Source organism: Candoia aspera, chromosome 2 (genome assembly GCF_035149785.1).
Source record: "Candoia aspera isolate rCanAsp1 chromosome 2, rCanAsp1.hap2, whole genome shotgun sequence".
NCBI lineage: Eukaryota > Metazoa > Chordata > Lepidosauria > Squamata > Boidae > Candoia > Candoia aspera.
Window position 1 is genome coordinate 107,801,652 of NC_086154.1, and position 24,575 is coordinate 107,826,226.

Sequence of the window (24,575 nt, forward strand, 5' to 3'; positions counted from 1 at the left end):
CAGCCCACGCCAGAGCTTCCTGTCGGTTGCTAACACCCCCAGCTCCCCCAGGGACAAGTCCGTCACCCCTAGAATGTCATCCATCCATCTTGCCCTTGGTTGGCCCATCTTCCTTTTGCCCTCCACTCTCCCTAGCATCAGCATCTTCTCCAGGGTGTCCTGTCTTCTCATGATGTGGCCAAAGTATTTCAGTTTTGCCTTTAATATCATTCCCTCAAGTGAGCAGTCTGGCTTTATTTCCTGAGGTATGGACTGGTTTGATCTTCTTGCAGTCCAAGGCCTCTCAGAACCTTCCTCCAACACCACAGTTCAAAAGCATCTATCTTCCTTCGCTCAGCCTTCCTTATGGTCCAGCTCTCGCAGCCATATGTCACTACTGGGAACTATTGGATAACCGCAGCTCTATTTTTAACAAAGTGTTTGCCCTTGCATGAGATTTGATTCCAAATTCAAGATTCTACTTGCATGCAAGTAATGCAATAATCTTGCTCAACAGCTACCAGGAAACTTAAGTCATTTTGCAATCCATCTTCTCTAGGACAGGTAAGTATATTTTATTCTCGCTCTCTTTCTTTGGAAATGTTCAGTTTCACCCACTTGTACTCTCTCCTTTTGCCCTTGCAGTGTGCAACGAACAAATAATCAAACTCTGTTTTCCTAGGGTCACCTTCCCAGCAAGATTTGGCAGCTGCCATTCTCTCCAACTTTTCCTTACTGTAGGTTATTTAGAATTAGCATACCTATTTATGTGCTATGTATGGGCATGCCAAAGAAGCCATTTTCTCCTCCATTGAATTGTTGCTTCTCCATTCCATATAATGCTGAGTGTATGAGAATTAAGCTAATTCTGTTGCCCCATATTTTGGTGTGTTTGTTCGCAGGAAATAAACCAGTTTCCCTTCAAAGTAAATTTATGTATGAGCTGGGTGAACTTGCCATTGCTGGCAACATTAAAAGTTTCCCTTGCACTCCTGTCTCTGAAGGTTTGCTGGCTAAGGCAAGTGTACAGAGAGCTTGTGCAGAAACAGTTTTGAGAGCTTTTGTATGGGAAAGAAAAGGACAGAAATCTAATAAATGAACACATTTGGCAACTCTGATGAGCCAGTCCTGACTTCCTCATTCTTGTGCTGTTCAGATGTGTTGAACCATTATCCCCTACCACTCAGAATGGAAATAATGGGAGTTGTAGTTCAGTGCATATAGAAGCTACTAAGTAACTGTGGGGGTGGATAGGCACTCCTTTCTTCATTTTCTGAACCGGTGCAGTGGTTCAAAAGGAGAAGCTATAATGATGTAGAGAAAGAGAGACAACAGTGAAAATGCTTCTTCAAAGATGCCTTCAGCTGGGTCCCAGGGCTACCATATCTGGGCAACGAAGTCCAGGACAATAATGAAGCAGAAGCAGAGAAATTTAGACCATTTAACAACTGCCTAATGGTGGTCCAGATTTTTGCACCCTGGCTATTATAGTCTAATCTTGGCATTTCTTTAAAGGAAAAATACAAACTCTGCTAAGTTGGGGGGAAAACCCTAGAAGAATTGAAAGAATCCCATTAGCTTCCTTAAATGTTGAACTTGAATCATTTGCTGGGGGTGGGGGAATCCTTTTACTTCAAAGTAGGTTACAACATTTTACCCACGGTATATATCCTTTTACCATGTTTTTAAAAATTTGAGTCCTCTATTATAATTATTCAATAATTATGGTTCCAAGGAGGCATTGCCAATCTGATTGTTTTTGCTACTGCTGCTATTTTGCAAAAGAAACCTGAGGAATGTGGAGGTTGGATTCAACCACTGGATGCTTGCCCTATGAACAAAGCCAGAGTTTTTTTTCTTCTTTTTCTCTCTCAACATTCCAATCTGTTGTATCTTGGGTGTCATTTCAGAATCAGATTCCCCCCCCTTTTTTTAAAAGAAAAGCTTCCTCTCCCTTTGCGCAGATGTAATTGAAACTAGAAACTGACAGCCCATATTCAGTTTCTTAACAAATGCATTCCATTGCACTCATAGCAATAGTGTGAAAACAGGTCAGCATCCAAAGCCTGAAGTAAATATACAGTAATTATAATTTTTCCCATACCAACATTTATTTGTATTTTGAAAATGTTCATTCTGAAGTAACATTTATAATCTGTCACATAGGTATCAGCTCTATTCATAAATAGGTACTGAAATTGAGCATGGGAAGGCATGCCACATGCAAATATTACATTTTAATTAAAATGAGCCATGTTGCAGCCTGATTCTTGAAGAGTGAGGCAACTTATTCCACAAGCATCTGAGTCTGTTTTCTGCCCATAATAATGGGAACTATTGATCTAATGCATGCTATAGCATGTTCAATTCATTCTGGAATTATAATTCACATTCACATTCCTACTTTTCCATGGTCTTCTAAGAGCTGGTGGGAAAACCCCATTTGACTGGATTTCTTGAAGTATCAAGATTGCAATAAAGTAATTCTGACTTTATTTATCCAACTTTATCTGACTTTAAAGTTGGATGTGTAAAAGGTTTGACTTTAAATACAGCTTGATTTAAGTATGATTAATGTGCTTTATCCACAGAGCAACTCTAAATAGGACAAACTATGAAACTGAAACAGTTTTTAGACTCGATGGTAATATGTTGTTGTTTATTCGTTTAGTCGCTTCCGACTCTTCGTGACTTCATGGACCAGCCCACGCCAGAGCTTCCTGTCGGTCGTCAACACCCCCAGCTCCCCCAGGGACGAGTCCGTCACCTCTAGAATATCATCCATCCATCTTGCCCTTGGTCGGCCCCTCTTCCTTTTGCCCTCCACTCTCCCTAGCATCAGCATCTTCTCCAGGGTGTCCTGTCTTCTCATTATGTGGCCAAAGTATTTCAGTTTTGCCTTTAATATCATTCCCTCAAGTGAGCAGTCTGGCTTTATTTCCTGGAGGATGGACTGGTTGGATCTTCTTGCAGTCCAAGGCACTCTCAGAATTTTCCTCCAACACCACAGTTCAAAAGCATCGATCTTCCTTCGCTCAGCCTTCCTTATGGTCCAGCTCTCACAGCCATATGTTACTACGGGGAACACCATTGCTTTAACTATGCGGGCCTTTGTTGTCAGTGTGATGTCTCTGCTCTTGACTATATTATCGAGATTGGTCATTGCTCTTCTTCCAAGGATTAAGCGTCTTCTGATTTCCTGACTGCAGTCAGCATCTGCAGTAATCTTTGCACCTAGGAATACAAAGTCTTTCACTGCTTCTACATTTTCTCCCTCTATTTGCCAGTTATCAATCAAGCTGGTTGCCATAATCTTGGTTTTTTTGAGGTTTAGCTGCAAACCAGCTTTTGCACTTTCTTCTTTCACCTTCATCATAAGGCTCCTCAGTTCCTCTTCACTTTCAGCCATCATGGTAATATGAAGCTACTTTATTCACCCAGCAAGTTTGGTGCATTGAATATTTATTGGCGGTGATTATTCTAAACATGAGCAAGTTTGGAGATTTTGCTCAATACATTCCTACGTGTTTCCCATTCCATTTGGTTCACCCAGCCTGCTATAATTCTTTTAAGATGGATCCTTTGTAACGCAGGCAGCACACCTTTTGACAACTTACCTGGATCTGGAAATGCAGCCCTTCCTCCTGTACAGAACCTTGGAACTGAATGCCAGAGAGGGATACAGTTCTGATTTCTAAACCACTCTGTAAATCTTCCATTTGATTTTAGTATTATTTTAGGATTAAAAATAACACTTAACGTAAAACTATTTTCCCTAGAAATGCTTGGACTGGATCAGCTCCAGTTTGGAAATCATCCAGACCATTTGGATTTTTTTCTGGACACTCACAGACTTGTTGAAATCATGCAAGAATGAGAGTCCTGGATTATGTCCCACTTGAAATCTGTTCATAAGTTTGATTTAGGAGTGCACAACTGCCCCACCTCAAGTCCTGAGCGGAGAAGCCAAAAAGCAAATAGTAATCTTGAACATGACAGAAGGGTAAGATGATTAAATACATAGGAAGCAATTGTATCAACTATATTTAATTTTAATTATATTTAATCAGACTCAGCTTTTATCCTGCAATTTGTTATTGTGGCCTTATCTTATTTACTTGGAATGCAGTCCTAGCACACCCCTCAAAAGCTAGGGGCAGTTCTTCTCCATCTGAAGGAGGCATTTTATGTTTTAATCAAACCATCTTGCTGTGGAAAGGAGGATGCCCAACAAACCTAAGCAAAAAATGGGGCCTCAGTGTCCCACTTCAGGACTTTCTATGCTGCAGAGCAACAGAACCCTCAATCAGAAACAAACCAGGAGGGGGGAGGTCACAGAGCAGCGTAGCATCACAAGTCAATTATAAGCCAGGTCAGAAAGCAGGTCTGTGATTTGGATTTAAAAACAAAGGCAAGGCATAAAACTAAAGTGGAATTCAAGGCAATTTCTAAAAAAAAATGCCAGATGTCAAGACAGAGCCAGCCAGTCATGAAGCAAGCACTAAACCCAATGCACAAACATCATTTCACCAGTAGCTGCTAAAAGGTGAGAGCTGTTAAAACCGTTCCCGAGCCACCATTACTGGGCATTAGGCCATCTACAAAGGGTTCCTGCTCACTGGTAAGGCCCTACTTTTGAGTAAGGATATGCTCACAGAGATGCTTGTTTCTTAAACATGCATTATGTCTTGGAGCTTGGGCCCATCCCTGCTCTGCTTCCTGGGGTTGAGTGTATTTTGTCCTCAAGGGTTCAGACCAGAAGCTGGTCCTTTGGAGGGTTCAGGACAATCTGGAGTGAGCAGCTGGCTGGATGATTCTAAGGCTGAAGATGAACTTTATTTCTCATATTCATACATTTCTCAATGATCTGCTAATGAGTTGAAATCCAGTTTGCAGCCCTCTACCTGGCATAAATTTATGCTGTGCTTCCTAAATTTTGCTGTCACTTCTCATAGCTTTTCAGTCATAATTCTGCCAAATGCCTTCCGTGTGCAAACTAATCTCTCTGTAGTTTTTGCATTCATTCTTACTACTCTTCCCTTCGTGTAGGGGAACAATAACATTTTCCAGTTGTCAGACAGAGTTTCAGTCTTTATGTGTTAAACGAATCTCATAGCCACTTCATAAGCAAACCACACCAATATTTTAACATTTCACCAATTACAGAATTTACATCTGCAATCTTACCATTTTTCAACATTCTGAAAACATTTATGACTTCCTTTATATCACTTGTTCATGAACACTTTCAGCTCCACTCTTTGAGATACCACTATAATCCCATGCAAAAATCTCTCAATACTCCTCTAGCATTCCCTCACTTTTTACCCCAAATCATTTTAGTACCTTTATTCTTAATTCCAGTCACTCTGCTGAGCCCTCTTCATCTAATTCAAAAACATTTTTTAAACTTTTCATTAAAATAATTGTACCTTTTCTCTGCTCCTTTTAACAGTTCTGTGTTGACTACATTCTTTGCAACTATCCTTTCCTCTATGGATACATTATACAGTATCTTTCCTCCTAATTTTTTGCAGCAGTCACTCTTTTATATGCATTTTTGTCATCCAAGTAATGAATTAGGTTTGCATCCTTTCTCATCCATTACTTCGGTGACACTCTGTCCCATAACTGTTTTCCCTCTGTTCCAAGCAGCTCCCACATCTTCTTTCCTTACCTCTATTTTCCATTCATTCTGTTGGGAGATTAACCTAATACCTTTTCATACAACACTGATTTTCTCCTCCTGCAGTGATTCTACTTTCAACTATTTTTTTCACTTCTTCCTTTTCTTCCATTCCACTCTTCCCCTAAATATACAGTACTTTGACACTACCAGTATTGTTCTGACCCTGTAATGGTATGTGGGAATGCCTTGGGAGACTGGGCCCAGAGACACTGCCTAGGGAAGGACCAGATAAGGGACAGCGTAGTCTGCAGCTGCATAGTGGGCAGGGCAAGAGGTTCAGAAGGGACCCACCCTAATTTCTTGGGGGTAAAGGAGATGGAGGAGAATTGTACTTTTAGACTTGCAAGATTCTGTTAATGTAGCCTTACAATAAAGTAGAATTAGCTCATCTGGTCATGTTTCCTGTCTAGTCTACCTGGTAAGGCTCGCAGTCCCATATCTGAAATCTCTTATTATCTCTGTCTTCATCAGGAATGCCCTCAGCTGTTTATCAGAAATAATAACATCAAACATGCTTTTAGATTTATTTTCAAATCCTTGCCATACGTACATATGAATACATTCATGCATACCTACATATTGGAAAGAAACGTATCTTTTTCTAAGATAATGTTCTCCAATCACCATTCTAATTCATTTTTAGGCGTCCAAATGCCCATTCACTTTTTCTGTATTCTCTCTTCTCATTCCTATCTATCCATTCATGTCCCAGAATAAAAATATTTTCCTCTGGATCGCATTCATTCTGAATATTACACAATTTTCCCCAAAATTAATTTCTTGTTCTTCCATTGTCATCATTCATTGGATTATAATCTATAGATCCATACTTTCATTTACAACAATCTAAATGATGCCAATTCATAGTAATCGACATTATAAACCTACACTTTCAATTCCCTGCATGTATTCATCAACCCCACTTCACATGTTCAGACCATTTTCTTTCAGATGGTTTACATCTTCCCACATTTTTTGTGTGTCTCTCACACACAAAAATCTATTTTTTTAAAAAAATTATTTTCTTCCTTTCATTTACTCCTCTTACATTCTAAGTCACAATCTCCCATATGCCATGGTTATCTGCAGAGATGGTCCTATAGATTTTGGGGGGGGAAACCCTCATAGCTTTGGTCAATCAAATCTTTCAGGTAATGTTTTTCAGTAATGTTGAGGGGAGGTAGCCTACGTTTTCAGCCTTACCTGTATCTGCACCACATGCAGCATTCCCTGCTAATGTGAAGAACAGAATCTTCACATGAGTTCAATACCTCTCTGTTACTGCCTCTGCCCTTCAAGGTAGACCAGACTAGGAAACCAAAGTTATGAATGCTAATACTACTTTTATTATTAGGTTACAGTAACAGAATCTTGCAAGTCTGAATGCACTTTCCCCCTCCCTCTCTTTATTTTTGTGAGAACTAAGGAGGGCCTTGTCTGAGATGCTTACTCAGGTTACAGTTGTGGCCTGGACTCAGGTTTCTTTTATCTGACCATTGTCTTGGTAGCATCTCTTCCTTCTGTCCCTCAAGGTTATTCCTTCTCCCTATTACAGTTATTCATTAAAGCAGACTGGTTTCTTGGGGAGAGTTTCATCTGAATCTTTTTTATGAAAGCATTACCCAGTCAAAAAACAAGGTAAGATTAGTCTGGTAAGACTCATTCTTAACAAACCTATGCTGACCTGGTAATTGCTGCATTTTCAAGGTGCTCACAGATGAATCTCTCTGCTCTGGAATCCTTCCAAATACTGATATCAGATTAACTGGCTGTAACTCACCACTTCCTCCTTTTCCCCCTTTAGATTACAGTATTTGTAATTATCATCATTGTCATTGTCATAATTAGTCATCCCGTCACCTTGTTCTTCCAATACCCTAGGATGCTATTCATCGAGCCCTGGAGATTCAAACTCATTGAGTAAATAGTTATTCCTTTATCATGTTTTTTCAGCCTCAAGCTTCAGGCTTGTCCCTTCTATCACCCTGATCTTCCCAATTTCCTGTGAAGCACATACTGTCTTGTTCAAGGGGACTGAACTACCTAAACTATATGTATGATACAGATCTATATCATCTTTTCTGCTCATTTGGGCTGATTTCTTAAAATAATTCACTTTGTATCCTTTGGGGTTAGCTGAATTCTAGTGATGCAGTTCTCTTTAAGGATGCATTAAGTGGCCTATTTCAGAAAATTGGCAGCAGGGTAAGAATTTTCTTAGGAGCCAAAATCCTTGTTAGTCAACAGGCTTTCCTTTCTGCAGTGGGGGGCAAAGTGCTTTCAGTAGGACAGTCCAGAGAAGAAATCTTAACAAACAGAATTTTTACAATCTACCCTGCAATATATAGCAGAAGGATCGCCTCTTTTTAAAAAGTAGGGTATTTAGTTTAAATATAGCAGCACATAATGGCCTTTGAGGTAAACTTTCTTGCAGTTTTTCACAGTAATAGGATTTGTGTTTTCGCTTGCATAGATATTTAAATGATTCCCAAGGATGTTAAGAGCAAACAGGACCCAACAGAGTACTGGTGAGAAATATTGGTGCTTCTGTGGAATAATCGTATCTGAAACTTGGGAGGAGATCATTCACACGTGTCTGCTCTCCATGAAGAACTTCATATTCCATTTCTGCCACTCTTACTGCCTAGCCATTTTGCTAGGAGTGAAAAATAAGGAAGTTCAGGTTAGAAGGGGAGCTGTCCAGCAGGAAGCTCAATGGGAAGTTATTCTTACAACACTGGCTTGATTCCAACTGAGCAAATGTTGTTCTCCCCATTCCTTCCGAGCTTGTCACTCGAGCTCTGATCCAGAGCATCCAGATCTCTTGAAAGTAGATCTCAAAGGTATTTATCATGCTTCCAGATAGTTCTGGCCCTGTGTCCACAAGCACTGTCAAATCCACAAACACTTCCTCATGGAGCGTCCACTGAAATGGAGAGGTTCTTGGGCAGGATCAACATTTTCCAACTCTTTTTGATCCAGTTTAGGGCTCTTCCTCTGAGGTAGCCACCATTCCCAGGTGATTTGGCCAGGAGGGTAATGGGATGTAATGGAACACTATATCCCAGCACTTCTAAATAAGGAACTAATTTGTTGGTCCTAACCAAGAGTAAGTCTTTGGCAATGCTAGCATGGAGTTCTGAGCAATATAATCCCAAAACATCTAGAAGGCACCAGTTCTTGGAAGGCTGAATTAGGTCTGCGTGTGCTTACACAAAAGGCAGAGAGAGAGAGAGAGCAAAATGAGTTAAATGTCAGTATTTCTAATCCAAGTTGAAATAACAAACAAACATTTTGAGCCAGCCAAAAAAATCTACTAGTATTCCCATAAAACAGCAGAACTATTTATTTGCTTCTAATCCATTTCTTCATTCTTGACTGGAAAAAAAAAAAAAGCTATCTTAACTCCAATCTAAAAACCCAAATGAGTTCATAGGCCAATATGTTTCTTTCACAAGTGCTTTCAACCAGATTATTCCTCTAATATCTGATTCACAGATAAGAAGGGAATTAAAAAAAAAGACTTGTATAATTAGAAACATTCCTTCAGAGGAAAGATATAATTCAGACAGTGCAAAAGATAAACACTGATTCAATAGTATCTTTTTCTCCCAATTCTCCCTCCCTCAAAAAATAAAGAAGGAGGGGGAACACAGAGAGATAAAGATTTCTGCTGCTGTTGATAGAAACAATCTAAGCAGATGTTGGGGGTGGGAAGCGATAAAAAAGATCATCTCAGCTAAGCCAGCTGTTGAGATAAGTTTAACTGCTCACTTCAGATGCTGCATTTTCTCCAAGCCCTTTGCAGATGCGGAAAACAGAGAGAAAGCACACAAGGCATAAAATACTCAAAGCAGGAGCTTTTGACACTCATTTTTTTCCCTCTCTCCCTCTCACTCACTCACCCACAAATGCACACACAGGAGGAGGAGAAGGAGGAGGGGAGGGGAGCGAAAAGTGAGCTCACATTCTCACATTGGTAAAGAGGCTGGTCTTGCAGTGCCTTTGAATATTCTACTTTTTGCCAGTTTCTCTTCCGAGTCATGCAGACACACACATGCTGAGCTGAAGGAAACCACAGCAATGGGCTGCTCTAGAAGATCTGAAATCTGATCACACACCATCTCCCTCCCTAATTACCTCTATTACATATCTCGGTCTGTCTATATAGGGAGACATTCAGACCCAGGGAAGGAGGCAAGGGCAGTATCAGCCGCCCCATCACAACCCAACAGAGCACCTTATCTCTTCTTGCTGGACACACACACACACACATACACATACAGACAAAACCCACAGAGCAACAGACTCACACATCTTTTTCTCTCTTGGCTTCCTTGGAAGATTTTGCTGGCTGTTTTTCATGGAGAAAGTCCAAGGAGAAATGGAGATTGAGAGATGGGAAAGAAGCGAAGACATGTCAGATGCCGAAAGGAAGGTGATTCAAGAGACATGGAACAGAGTCTATGCGAAGTGCGAAGATGTTGGGGTCTCCATACTGATCAGGTATTTACAATGCCCACAAGAAGCCAAATTTTCAAGTACAAATGGTTCAAGGGACAGGGTGGGAAGGTAGTGGCTGTTCCCTTCAATGGATTAGCTGTGATTGGGAATTATTGCATTGCATTTTGATTTCCAACAGTTTGAGTAGCAAAGAGGGGAAAATACGCTCTGTTTAGCCTAGTTGGTGGCAATCAATATTTCAGTCCGAAAGGTCATCTTATTCTATATGTACAACTGGGGGGTTAAAAGACAGGGATGGCTCTGACTTGGTTCTTTGCTGATAGAAAGAGATATACATCAGACTCCTGGGTGAAATACTGCAACTTACGAGCCAAGATAAATCCAAACAAGGCTGCTGAAGCTTGTCGGCACCATCTGCTCCTCAGCTGGGTGGCTACAGCTATGTAAAATAGGAGGCTGAAGTTGTCTCCTGAGTCTGCCGTGAAGGTTACTAGCTAGGGGGTTGGTGTGAGGAAGGCAAATGGTGACAGGTAAAGGATAATTGGATGCTTCACTCTGCCAGAAAGCTCTTGGCAAAATGGCCAGAGGGCAGTGGGTAGGGAGGGTCATAGGAATCTTTTGAAGGAAGTAAGTGGCTAAGCTTACACATGGCACTGAGCAATAATGTGGCTTGTTTCACTTTGGCATAGTGTGGAGTACAAACCCAGCCTTCTGAAAACCATGATTTCTGGCTTCACATGGTATATGGCTTGCTTAAAAAATCATGATTCAGACCATGGATTATTGTGATGTGTGAATGTAGCCTGTGTATTTATATGTCACCAGACGAGTGAAATAGAAAGCCAGAAAGCTAGTTTAAACTGAGGTGGCCTTGTATGAATGTGATAATTCTCCAAACCAATTTATTTTTCTATAGCCTATCTGAACCTGTGTACTTTAGTGGGACCCACTCACTATAAATAGCCCCCTGAAGTATCTTGTGTACAATGGCCATGCCCCTGTCAAAATTACTTTGAGGATTATTTCAGAATCTGACCTTGCAGACTCTTCTGGAGATGTGTGGAAGGTGCTTTTTTTACATTGGTCTTTTTCTATGCAGTGAGAAAAAGACCAGGCCTGAGAGAAATAAGGCCGCTGAACTGATCTAGGATTTGAAACTATTCCCACCTATAAACTAGGTCTGATTTGATGGAGTGGGGTTTGGGCTGGGAAAAGGGGTTAACCCATTTCCAATGCTATTGCCCCAATTTAATCCAAGGCCTCCCACAGCTGCCATTTTAAGGTTTAAACAAACCTTAGGAAGTCCAGTCACAGTTTTCTGCTAGTATGCATAGTTTGACTTAAAGACTATGTAAACTGGCACTCAAAAAGAACTAAGATCCTTCACTTATTTAACAAATGTGTTCTCTATCAAACTTTTAGGTTAGTTTATAGCAACTTTTCAGAGTTTTGAGCGAAAAAATTCCCTGCAGTCCAAGAATACCCAATTTGACTAGAGAATAGAGAAGATTTTGGATTTTATAGTAATGAGGACACACACAAATATACTATGGTGACATCTTCCCAGTTTTTTTTAAAGTTTCCTAATCAGTGTTTCTGTGGAAAATTAGATTAGTTGTTGTCTTTCAGGAGAAATTTTCCAAGAACTAATGGTCTGAAAGCTATATTACGTAAATCCAATTGTCCCGCTGGGACAACAGCAGAATTGCCAGTCGCATCTTTAGCTATGTTTCCAGGCAGACGCTGTTTGGGGGAAAAAAATGAGAATTCATTTTCGTACAGATCTTCTACTTCCTAGAAAATCTGAAGAACTTAACTTAGACCCAAGGTATTTGGCACTCAGTTATTTCAAAGCATGCTCTTTTTGAAAAAAGGAAATGCCTCTTGTATTTATTCCACAAAGCATAATTAACATCCCTTGTGATAGTGCTAAGATTCACAATCTTAACCAAGCCAAGTTAAGGCACACTTATTCCAGAATATCCCTCAAACTTTAAGGAGCTGATCAGAATACTAAAAAAGGAACCAAAAGCCCATTTATCTACAAATGAGCCCCTTAAAATCACACCAAATGATCTTTTTTCAATTGAACAGAAATTTTCTCATTTTATTCTTGAGTAGGAAGTTGGGATAAATAATATATCAGAATCATTTTGTAGTGATTTTAATTCCTTACCCCCATGTTGAATGATGTAGATCATGCAGGGCACAACTTTCCCCTTGGCATGGCCCTGGATTTCAGGTCACAGTTCCATTTGTTGTTCTTGACTTGAATGTATGCAACTGCATTTTTCCAACTTCTATGTTCCTCAACAGTCTGATTGCTTGAGTGATTCTTTTCCTATTAATCACTTTATTGTTATCTGGAGATGTACTTAGGTACTACACACAGGTGCATAAACATACATGCACACACAAGCTGGCAATGTATTTGCCAGGTAGAAGTGCCCATTGAACTGTGTCGAAAAGGCAAAATCTGTTATTGTGTAAAAATCCAGGATGTTACCTCACAACATCAGATTCCATTCTCTATGAAATATCAATATTAGGAAGCTGGAACAAACTTCAACCTTCTTATACAGAGATATACCTCATAGTTACAGAAAAATTACAAAGATAGCTTGTGCAGTTATCTAACTATTTGTTTCATAGGCCATGACAATATACCATGATTGTCTTTTGAACCAGAAACTACAAGATCTCTGCTTTCGAGATTTCTGTCAAACATCTGGTTTCCACTGAACCAAAGTTCAATGCAGGTTATATAAAATGGAACTGGCAGGTCAACTTTACACAATGGCAAGAGAGACTGAAGTTAAAGACAGAGGAGGATGAGGAACAAAACCAAATGCCCTGTGGAAATGTGATTCTGGTGACGGGCATAATCAAAGCATTTATTCAGATTACTTCTTTGCTTGAACAGTAAGAGAATGAAGTCTGCTGCCCTGAGCAACATGCCTATCAATTCAGTTTTAAGGTTCTAAATGAATAGTGGAGAGAGCATAACAGAAGTAGGAAACCTGCTTTTTTGTTTTCAGTTTTCTGCTTTCCCTTTGCGTGTTCTCAGATGTCTAGAAAAAAATCAATAGGCCTTGCTTTTCTGAATTATTTTTGCTCATCCAAAAGTCTCTTTGCGTTAACAGCCCCTCCCCCTCCCAATTTTTTTTCTGCAAATAACTGGGGTAGCACATATGTATCAACTGTTTACATATGCAAACATGCATGCTGATATTCTGGTTGTACCACTATTTCCATTCCATTTTGCTGCCGGTGTGAAACATAAACTCACTTGGAGAAGGGGAAGAAGAACAAAGTTATTTCATCAAGTGCATGCACCTAGTTTGTTCTGGAAAGTGCCAATTATAGCTCAGAAGAAATTTATTGTTTTGCTTGTTTGTGATGTGTATTAAGATTTGCCCATATATGGCCCAATTCAGCTCTGGCCACATATAGTTACATTGGACTAGCTGAGCTATTTGTGCATCAGAAAAAAAAATCTCATTGGGACTAATGCAGTGATGGACATCTGTATTTGAATGCTTAATTGACTTTGGTTTTTATTCTCTCTCTTTTGACTTGCCTTGCACAAGATTTTGTACCTCCATCCAGCTTCCATTTATCTCCCCCCACCACTGCTCCCTCCTCAAAGGAAAATAGACAGAACTAGATATAAGGAAGATTTGGATTGGGATAAGTATCCATTCCAGCAACTCAAAAAAAATGTTGATTAAAAAACAGACCTGGCACATTTCTGTGGCATTGGTGATATGATTTGTCTGCCAAGCCAAGCCAAGGCAACACAATACAATATGTGGACAGATTACAGTGCACAGTTGTGAAGAACTGGCCCTGAATTCATTCTATGCATGTACACAGTGACTGCAAAGTCATTACTCAGTGAAGGATGTCAAGGGCAGGCAGGAGGAAAAATGATAGAATCACTCCAGGAGGAGCAGAGAAGCTGGTACATAGAAACACCAGAGATTGCCCTGCTTCTTACAGCCTGCAAGCCATGCTGAAATTAATTTCCAAGCAGGGCTTCAGAGCAGCCTGGAAAGATAAATGCTGTTTGGATTTTGCTCACCAGATCTAAGCATGACGGATAAGCAGGGAAAGGTGGAGGGAGAGAAGAAAAACTGAATCTGAATAACCTGTCCTTCATTTAGATTTCTGAAAAACAAATTAGACATTTTAAAAAAATAAATCTTCTCTCTCACACACCCATAGGAGTCAAGCTCAGCTCAATGGTGTCTTTACCTTTACCTATCTACCTCTCTCTCTCTCACACGCACACACACTAAAAATAATTTTGAAAGTTAGCCATATTATCTCTGGCTCTTTGTGCCAACAAGAAAACAGTTGCTAAACAGATTTCAGTACTGAAGAAAGTATGAAGTATTCAAAAGAATATTCTGCTTCTAAGGGATGGAAAAATGTAGCACCAATATGACAAAATAAGATAAATATTTTGGCCTTCCGTTCAACTTCCTTTTCAGCCACAATTTGAACCACAATTGTTTCATCAAGTTTACCTCACAGGCTTGTTGTGAGAAGAAAACGAGGTAAGACTTTGCAATGGGCTGAAAGCTGGTTCAGAAATGCTACTGTAAATAACCTTATCTTTGTTCAAATGGGGAATTTTAGCTATTCCCAATTCCAAATAGGTTTCTTCAAAATAAAACCCAGCAATAGCTGAAGAACAAAATACCAAGGAAATAGCGCGTGCATGTCTATCACAACAACCATTGTATCAATCGTGAGGGCATTTCAAAATAATATGCAGTCCCACACTGGCTAGTATATCATATGAGTATTTGCACATAGGAACTGCAGACAAACTATGAAAAAAGCAAAATATAGTGGATAAGCAGCAAGCCAAGTTAGAGAATATATTGGATGGGTTGGGGGAGAGAAAGAGAGAGAAGTCTGAGACTGATTATCAGTGAAAGTTCAGTACTAAATCAATAATACCTAAAAGGCAGGAATTCCAGCCCAAAAACATCAGGTGGACAAATATACACAGTCTTGCTAGGCAGTACAAAGAAGCAATCTTCAGGCAGGAGGGAGGGAGGGCAAACAGAAGAAGACAGGAATTGGTCCTGAAATGACGCACGCAAGATTTTTTCAAAGCATTGCCTTTAGCAGGGGAGGTGAATCCAATATGTTGAGGTGGTACTGGGCAAATATAATCATGGTTCAAGGCAACTATTTAGCTGTTGTAGCAGTTTTCATGTTTTCCTTTCTTCATGACTCTTTCACAAGTATATTAAATATATTTCAAACCAGATAATCTTTTTAAAAAGTGATGTTTTGGAAGAAGCCATAAGATTGATATCTTCAGAAGAATTGTTCTGAGGTAAACTCCAAACTTTATTCCATCACAGCCAGAGACAATGTAGCTTACAATTATTTATTTAAAACTCTGCAGTCAGATAATGAAATTATCTGGAAGATGGTTGTTTAATCAGGTAACTTTTAAACAATCATTGGATAGTTAAAGAAAAATATCTCTCTTTAATAAATCATCTCTAGAACATGTCACTAATAGCTTGAGAGAAAATGCTGTAATGATTAAAAAACTGAAAAATGCTAACTGGAACTTTTCCACTTGCACCGTGTTCATGGAAGCACTCAGGTCTAGCTATCTCTGACTGCCTTAGAGGGCTAACTAGCTTGGGAATTACTTGTTCATTTAAGCCCAATGCAGTTTGCTCATCCTCGTAGCTCTAGCAGTCAGAGGAGAGAACAGGGATGGGGATGAACACTATATTCGCAGAATAGGTTTTGGCTCTTGATTTTCTTCAGCAGCATAAATACTTTGGAATAAATTCAGTAACAAGAGTTTGCCTGCCAGCCTTTCTTTAGAAAATCAGGGAGAGCTGGTTTTCATTGAAATTTCCTGAAGAACTGGGTGTTATGGCATCCTCATTCTCACGTGTGAAGTTAAAAATGTTTTAAAAAAAGATCAGAATGATATTTCTCAAATTGAAAATTCAGTACGAAATTATCTCCTGTTACAAATTATAATAATGTCTTTGGGCTTCAGTGAATATAGAAGCAATTATATCGATGCAGGAAGAACAAGGATGGGAGCCAACTCAGCCGAGAGATTGCTGTAGCTTCCAAAAATGTATTGAGCTGCTGATCAGTGTAACTCAGGTATAAATCACACTACCTTTATATTCAAATGGTTTTCAAAGGAACACTGCTTATATTTTCAGTTAGAGAATGGTTGAACTAATAATTTGTCCATGAGCCTCCCCCAACCTGGTGCCTTCTAGATGTAAAGTTGGACTTCCATCATTCATAAGACTTCTGATTATTGAAGTCCAATATAGACAGACAGCTCTGGAAGACTGCTTCCTGATATATAAAAGAGAGTAGTTGTGGGGTGTTCTAGTGTGTGTGTGTTTTACTCAGGTGTACAAATGTCTTATAATATGCCCAATAAGCACTGAGATACAAATAGAAACATAAGCATATAGGCAGGGTGCCAGTGGACTTTCTACAAGAAAGGGGAACTGTTAATGGTTTCCACATTATCAAACAGAAGCATTTTGACCCCATGGCCATTAGCAACAGTGTGAAATATGAAATGTTTGAATGTACGCAAGGTCCACAACTAAGACAAATGTTTGTTTTCAGTTACTAAAGTGGCTAATGTTATATCAGTTTTGTAGTGCTTGATCTTTCATTTCTTTATTCAAAGTTGCTATTTTATCAAAACATAAAAACCAAAAGGTTCCTTTCTTTCAACCCCTTTCTTCCTGTCTGTTCCCAGACGTATTTCCATGACTAGCACCATTTTTCAGCAGTAAAGAAAATCAAACCTGGAAGGAATAGTTACTGGGAGATCCTAGCTCAACACAGATCAGACAGTGCAGCTTCCCCAAAATAGTGCCAAACATGGCCAACCTTCAGGCAGGTGATTCTGGGAGCTGAAGTGCAGCATATTTGGAAGGCACTAGGCTGGGAGTAGTGGGTGTATTGAACATAACAACTTCACATTTTACTATGTAGACTATAAGATTTGGCTCAGTGACGACATCGCTGAAACAGAAAAAGCCCCTGTGTTGAATTGACTCTGCAAATCTTGCCAGAAGTTTCATTCCTGCTGGTGTTGCTGTACAAGTGGACTTTTGCTGTCATCTGCATTAATAGCAAACTTTGAACAGTGTTTGGATTGAGAGACCTTGCTGAACAAAATTTTATTAAGAGAAGTAGAGCATTTGCACATATTGTATATATGTGTAGAGTGTATTTGTTTGGATACACACACACACACACTAGAATATTTTATTAATAATGTATCTGTAGAAAGAAAGAGTTCTAGGCACAGCATTATCTTCTGAAAATTAAACTGGACACTTTCCATACTGTTAAAGTATAACCATATGTTAAAGGGTTAGAAGGAAGGATAAGCCAATATTACATTAATGATTAAGAAGAAAATCAGGAACACATCCAAGATATTACAGACCTTTCAAACCACTGTTCCAAGGTATATTGGTAGAAAGCATGATTAAACACATGGAAACATTAAACATATGGAAGAACAAACTTCACAGAAGAAGAAAAAGGTTTCTCTAAAGAACCTTTACAATCTTGATTGTAGCTCCACTAACTTTCTTTTGCTTTAATTTTGGATTTCAGCCTAACCCTAACCTTAACTTTACATTCACTTCAAGACATAAACTACCTATGAATGGGTTCACACAATACACTAAGTCATAGTTTGTTTACCCATGATTTATTTAAACCAGAATAGTTTGAATTCACACAACATCTACATCAAAACCAAACAAATCTCAATATGTCTTAATGTAGTATATGAATCATGAGGTAAATTAATGGAGCATAGATCTATCACCAACACCATGAGAGTTAAATGGAAGTTCTGTGTTTATCCATGGGATATTTTTAAAGATACTGGAGACATTTAATGGGAGATGGCTGTTGACCTCATACCCTGTTCTTTACTCTTTTTTTTTTTTTTTTGCTTTCTAGAAGCAATTGGCTGCCCTCTATTGGAAACAGAATGGCAAAGCAGATTGACCTTTGGGTCTGATCAATTTGGGCTCTTCTTTGCTTGCTTGCTTGCTTGCTTGCTTGCTTGCTTGCTTGCTTGCTTGCTTGCTTGCTTATGTGCCATCAAGTCAGTGTCAAATTTTAGCAACTGCATAAATAGATTTTCTCCATGACCATCTGTCCCTAACCTGGTCTTTCAGGTCTTCCAACAGTGTACCCATCACCTCTGTAACCAAGTCCATCCAGCTTGTTGCTGGTCATCCTCTTCCCCTTTTCCTTCCACCTTTCCCAGCATTTGAGCCTTCTCCAGAAAGCCAGGTCTTCACATAATGTGTCTGAAGTAGGATAAATTGAGCCTTGTCATCTGTGCCTCAAGTGAGAACTCTGGGTTGATTGGTTTGATGATGTTTTTATTTGTTTTCTTGGCTGTCCACAGTATTCTCAGGAGTCTTCTCCAACATAACCTACTGTTATGCTCATAACCAACTGTTAACTACATGCATCATATATTTATCTATCTCTTACCCTCTCTCCAAAATGCTGAGATTGGCATAAGTAGTTACTTTGCACGTTACTGTGAAATTATATACCGTATTACAATCTGATAAGAACAGGCTGGTGGAATGTTGATAGAGAAACCTTAGGAGGAAAGGGAAAAGCACACAAAGGAATTCTAATTAGAAAGACTTCCCAATCCTTTTCTCAGCCCCTTTGCCGAGTAGCACTTTGAAGCTACTCTAGCAAATGTCTCTGCACCCTTATATTACAGCAGTTGTGGTTTGAAACGAACAGTACCTGTGATCACAGCTCTTATGCAGCTAGCCCCCTCCCTGTATTTCACAGCTGGATAATAGATCATCACTCCCATCCTGGATAACTAGGTCATCTGGAGAAGCTGTTGGGAGGCACATGGAGAGGACAAGCAGTCCAAATTGCACCTCGACTGCCTCTGCAGAATTTGCTTCTCTAAATTATTGAGAAGCTCCATTCCTACACACTTTGGAAATATTTTGTCTGTATTACTGAAATGCCTCATATTTCTTAGGGCCAAAAATGATCAGACAAGAAGCTGTGCGAATCCCACTGCTTAAATCCTTCAGTGGGTACAGCCTATCAAGACCCTGTTTGTCAGGCCCACTTCCTTTTCCAGAAAATGGAGCCTGAACATAATGGTCCAGCTCATGGGTTATAATGAAAACAAAGGAAAGAAAGGGCAACCTTTGAGTGAACATGAAAAGGAATATTGGGCACTGAAGGGTCTAAAACCAACATTCCAATCTCAGAAAACTTTGCTGAAAAAGAATGATTCAGAAAGCAGGCATTTCTGAGATCAGGATATTGGATTTAGCTTATTCAACACTCCCAAATCACATGGAGAGCTATATTGATTCCCATTTAGACTGCTACTAGTTTAAAAGAGAGATGGGGCAGTTTTGGTGATAGGTAGAGTAGCACAGTAATACAGTATGAATAAAAAATCTACAGAGATTGTAAAATGAAACTTTATGGAATATAGTTGATCTCACAGTGTATGGTTGATCTCACAGTCAGCCAGATGTTTAGATTGGATTTGGCATTTTTGTCCACCTATCAAGTCCTTCCCAAGGACCTGGGATAGGCAGATGTTTATTATTATTATTATTATTATTATTATTATTATTATTATTATTCACATTCTTCATATATTACAAAATTACCATTAAACAGTCCAATGGGACTTGATATCTTTATATAGATAATGTTGTCATCATGACAAAATATAAGCATATGATATTCAGTTATATAATTAGCACAGATGTTCAAAATAATAAGTGGTTACCATGAAAGACTAGAGAATGTTATGAGGAATGGAAATGTCAAAGGTTATTCATTTATAAATGGCCAATACAGAAGCCCTCTCTAAATCATCAACAAAGTGAACTTGGGGCTGAGCAATGATGAAAAGGATACATGTTTTATATTGTTGTACATTTTGCCCTGCAGAATTGTCACATGTTAAGTTACAGATAAGATACTAGAAAAATGTGATAATTTGGTTACTTTGATAACAAATACTTGAGAAATTGTCACAGCTTCTAACACACTTCTCAGTTCATGAATAATATAGCTGTGCAATTTGCCTTTAGTAAAGGAAACTCACAGGGATCTGTTTTTGTCTACAATCTGCTGAAATCACAGACCTTCTCATCCAAGGTCTCTGAAGTCATATTTTCCAAATATCAAATCAAAGTCTTTAAAAGTGAAAGCCTATGGGATTCATCTTCTTCTATGTTGCAAGTCCTTATGGAAGTGTTTGTATAATAACATGTCCTGCTCATGTCCCAGAGTTACAGAATTTTCTTAAAATAAGGGATGTCTTAAAGGCCCATCTTCTCTCTTGGCATCTCTTCTGTTTTTCAGCAGGCCCAGATTTTATTACATTTTTATTTTTCTTATCCCCTATTTTTGTTGTCATCTTTCTTCCCCATTTAATTTTACGACAAGCCTGTCTTACCCTTATAGATGTTTACAGATGAAAATACAGGTTTGTAAGGCACCTTCTCTCAGGCCAAATGCTCCACTGTTGAATAGTACAATTCAATAGTTGTTTAGACTCCATCTCAGTTGACTTCTGTTCCATGGACCCTCTTATTTAGATAGGCATGTACATTAGCTTTTGCAGGTGAAAAGGCAACCTTGAACATTTAGAGGTCCTCTTGCTCATTCTGTTGAAAGAAGACTTAGTCTTCTACCCAGGCCTGAAGTCCAGCCTGGACTGCAGCACTCCTATTTTTACATATCTTTGAAAGCTCTTCCCAGTCAGATGTTATATTCAATTATTGCACAGCGGTCTGTCCTCCATTTAAAAGCCGTCACTATTTCTTTGGCAAAGATATACTAAAAATAGTTGTTACTTCTAGTTCAAAATATCCTCAGTAGGTGTAGGTTTGTAGAAAGGCAGGCTGTCTATTACACAATAGCTTGGCCTTCAAGCACATAGATTTATCTACATATGCATCTGATAAGAGATTTTATTTTTGGGGATTTGTGGGAAGGAATGGAAATAGGAAAAATGGAAGTGCTGGCAAATCACAATAGCCATGTCTCAACCTATCAAAATATAAGGGCAGAATATGGACTAGTATTCAAAAATAGAAACTATCCCTCTGGCAGGTAGAAGATACCAGCTAAGATACTTGGTCAGCTGCTATCCTCCCACATGCTTCATGGTGGGGGTCCAGTATTCCCCCTTCTCCAACCAATTTTCTATTTTCTATTTGCTGCTCTATAATTCCTTTGCAACTAAATTTACCCAGTAAGGATGTAACATTCAGGAGTTATTATTTAGAGGTTATCACACTGTAGGGTAAACACCTCAAGCATAGAAGCATAGTCAAACAAAGTGGTAATGAATTGGATCCTGCTTCTTTTATGCAAAACAGACTTCCATACTCAGTGTTCCTGTTGGTGGAAAATGGGGAGATAGTCTTTGCCAATTGCTCTCTCTCTCTCTCCTTTTCTTTCTGCAGACCCATGCATTATTTCCCCCATGTTGTGGCAGAGCTCTAGAGAAGTTGAGAGACAATAGAGGACTGTCTTCCAAGTATGTGGGAGAATTAATGAAAATCATCTCCATCCCTTTAAGGAATTAGCAGCCCCATGAGGGTGGAAGGAACTCTTCCATCTGTGGGTGACAGTTCTGGAGCTAATTCAGTGCAATTTGAGGGGAACATTGTCATCCTAGGAAAACATTTACTATTTGAAATCAGAAGGGAAACAACTGTTTGTCCTCTCTTGGACCAGGCATTTCAAGCAGCTGGTTTAAATTTAAAAGGAGATAGACTTTTATTTATACAGCAGGAAAATCATAGGTACCCTAAACCCATTGATTCCAAATCTGGTTTATGGCCTCTTACTGTAATAGCAGTTCACTGTTGAAAGGAGTGTGGAACGTGAAATTGGACTAAGAAATAATGGAAAGAAATTGGAAGCCGAACTAACGGATGCAAGGGATCTGGCTTATCTATGCACTTGCCAGGAGGTTGGAGAAGAAGGGCTGGGGGCTCTGTTATCTGGGGCTCTGTTCCCAGATGAGGGTGTGGCCAGTGCTTAAGGAAGGGATGGGGCACAGTACGGGACAAACCAAATGCCCCTGCTCACCAGGCACTGACCCCTAGCTAATTATCATTCCAAAGTCTCCACCCCAAGGCGGGGATTTAGGGGAAAACATAGAACATGCTAAGAACTATTATGGGATACCATGTGGGATGTATGTTGTATGTGAAGAAACTGCACAAGTGCTGAAATAGTTAACCAATAAGCAGCTTTGATCTGCTGATGAACTGTTTTGATAACTGCTGTCGAACTGTATAAAATTGCCGCTCGCGATCTGTTTGGGGCTGTTCCCTTTTCATGGGGAGACCCTATTTCTTCTAGACGTTTTGAATAAATAGCTGCTTGATTCCCCCACTCTGTGTGATCAATTGGCTGTTAAATTGCCCTGGGCGAAGAACCAAGAAGCCCGCATTTTGCATGCAACATTTTGGCACCCCAGATGGGACAAGGCACCCAGTTCCCAAGGACAGGAGCTGCCTGAGGAGATCTGAAACTTAGAATGAGAAATGGAAAAGTTTGAATATGTGTCACCAATTCACTGAAGACACCAACTGCATAAGACTTAAGTCATTTGTGGACGCTCAAGTAAAAAAGAGATGGTTCATTCTGGATATATGCATACATACGTACATACATACATATCAATATCATATTCAAGGAACATTTTTAGAGTGCAAAGTATTTTGATCATGTTGGGGAATTTCAACATCCCTTAATAGGAACGGCTCAGGAACGTATGGCTTCCATGGCAACCATGGGCTTGTCTCGGTTCATATTGGGACTTATATGTATAGCAGGGCATATGGATGAAGAGATTTTTGCTATTTTGGATGATGGTGATTTGTAAGTCAGAAGGTCCAAAAATCCCACTATCATGGAGAGATTATCCAGTAATGTTTAGAATTGTTGGTGCTTTTACAATATGCAGTGGTGGGGACCCTACTGAATGGCCTGTCTTCAGGGACTAACTTCCAGGGGATTCTCTACCCACAAAAGCTGGCAATCCTGCTGATGTCCTGATAGATCAGGGGAAAATAGGGGAGGTGACTCAGGCAGCTCATAGTCCCCCCCTAAATCCTCTGCTTGGTACACAGCTCAGGCATATGACTACAGAAATGTCAGGAAAAACATATGGGCTGAATCTAAGCAAACTTAGTAAGGCCTATTCCGTAGGGGTATCTCTGCCTTTGTTATATAAGTATAGTGTCATCCAGCAATATTACCAGGAAGAACTTCCCAAAACTTCTTGTAACAAGCTTGCAAAACGCTTGCACCCTTTTGGACTTGAACTATGAAAATCAAATGACTGAGGCAGCCTGCTGTCCAACTTTGATGGATGTCTTTTAATTTGCTCGGTCCAAAGACAGGAACAAATTGTTGGAAGGGAGGAGGCCAATAACATGATCTTTAAACCCATTTCCATTCTGGTTTTTAAAAACTGCCAGAGGGGAATTGGCTAGCTGGGTGGTAGAAACTATGAACTCTTCCTTGAAGAATGCTTATTTTATAATTTTTCTAAAGGAAGCAGCTGTAAGACCCTTATTTTAAAAGCCTTCACCAGTTTCCACCACCCTTGGTAATTATTATTCAGTTTCCAAACTTCCTTTTCTAAATAAAGTCCTGCTGTGGGCAGTGGCATCTCTGAGCTTTCTTGAATGAAGCTGATTATTTGGATCCTTTCCAGTCTGCTTTCAGACCCTGGTTTTGTGATGGGAACAGCTGAGGTCGCTTTGGTGAAAGACTGACAAGGGAATCTGGATAGAGAAAATTAATTTGGCAACATCCTTTATAGGCCACATAGCACTGATATTGGATCAGTTTCCAATCAGTTTTCTATTTCTTTCCAGTCCAATATGTTCTCTGGGTCTTATAGATAGAGTCCTAAGTGGTTTGTGTCCAGGACACAGGTGTCTGGAACAAGCCACAATGGCATCACATCATCATGATGTCATAAAAAAAACAATACGAATTATAGGATTTGCCTCCATGACATAATTCAGATCATATGTGCAATGATGTCACTTGCCTCCTCGAGTCTGCTGTGCAGATGCCCGTGGTCCAGGACCTCTGAGAAATCTCTTACCCTGCTAACAGGCTTGTAGTTTACAAATGGCATCAGCTATCTAGTTGCATCTCCCATGACCTAAAAATATAGATCAATATAGGGTCTTTTCTTATAACAGCCTCCTGATTATGGAGCTCCCTTTCTAGGAAGGATAGCCCAGACCTTAATTATTATGCTTAAGCTGCAAAGGCTCTGTATGTAGTTCCACTGAGCCTTTAAGTTTGCTCCTTCCTTCCCCAAGGTCAGTTCTATATT

The 24,575-nt window shown here is 39.6% G+C and overlaps 1 protein-coding gene across 2 annotated transcripts in view; it reads left to right on the forward strand.

Moving 5' to 3' along the window:
• The first annotated feature begins 408 nt into the window (after positions 1-408).
• Positions 409-24,575, forward strand: part of CYGB (cytoglobin) — a 72,526-nt gene continuing 48,359 nt past the window's right edge. For both annotated transcript variants that reach the window (XM_063292946.1, XM_063292947.1), the window contains exons 1-2: positions 409-543; positions 10,013-10,174. In XM_063292946.1, the coding sequence (XP_063149016.1) occupies positions 10,032-10,174 (143 nt within the window). In that variant the 5' untranslated portion in view covers positions 409-543; positions 10,013-10,031. The remainder of the gene's footprint in view (positions 544-10,012; positions 10,175-24,575) is intronic.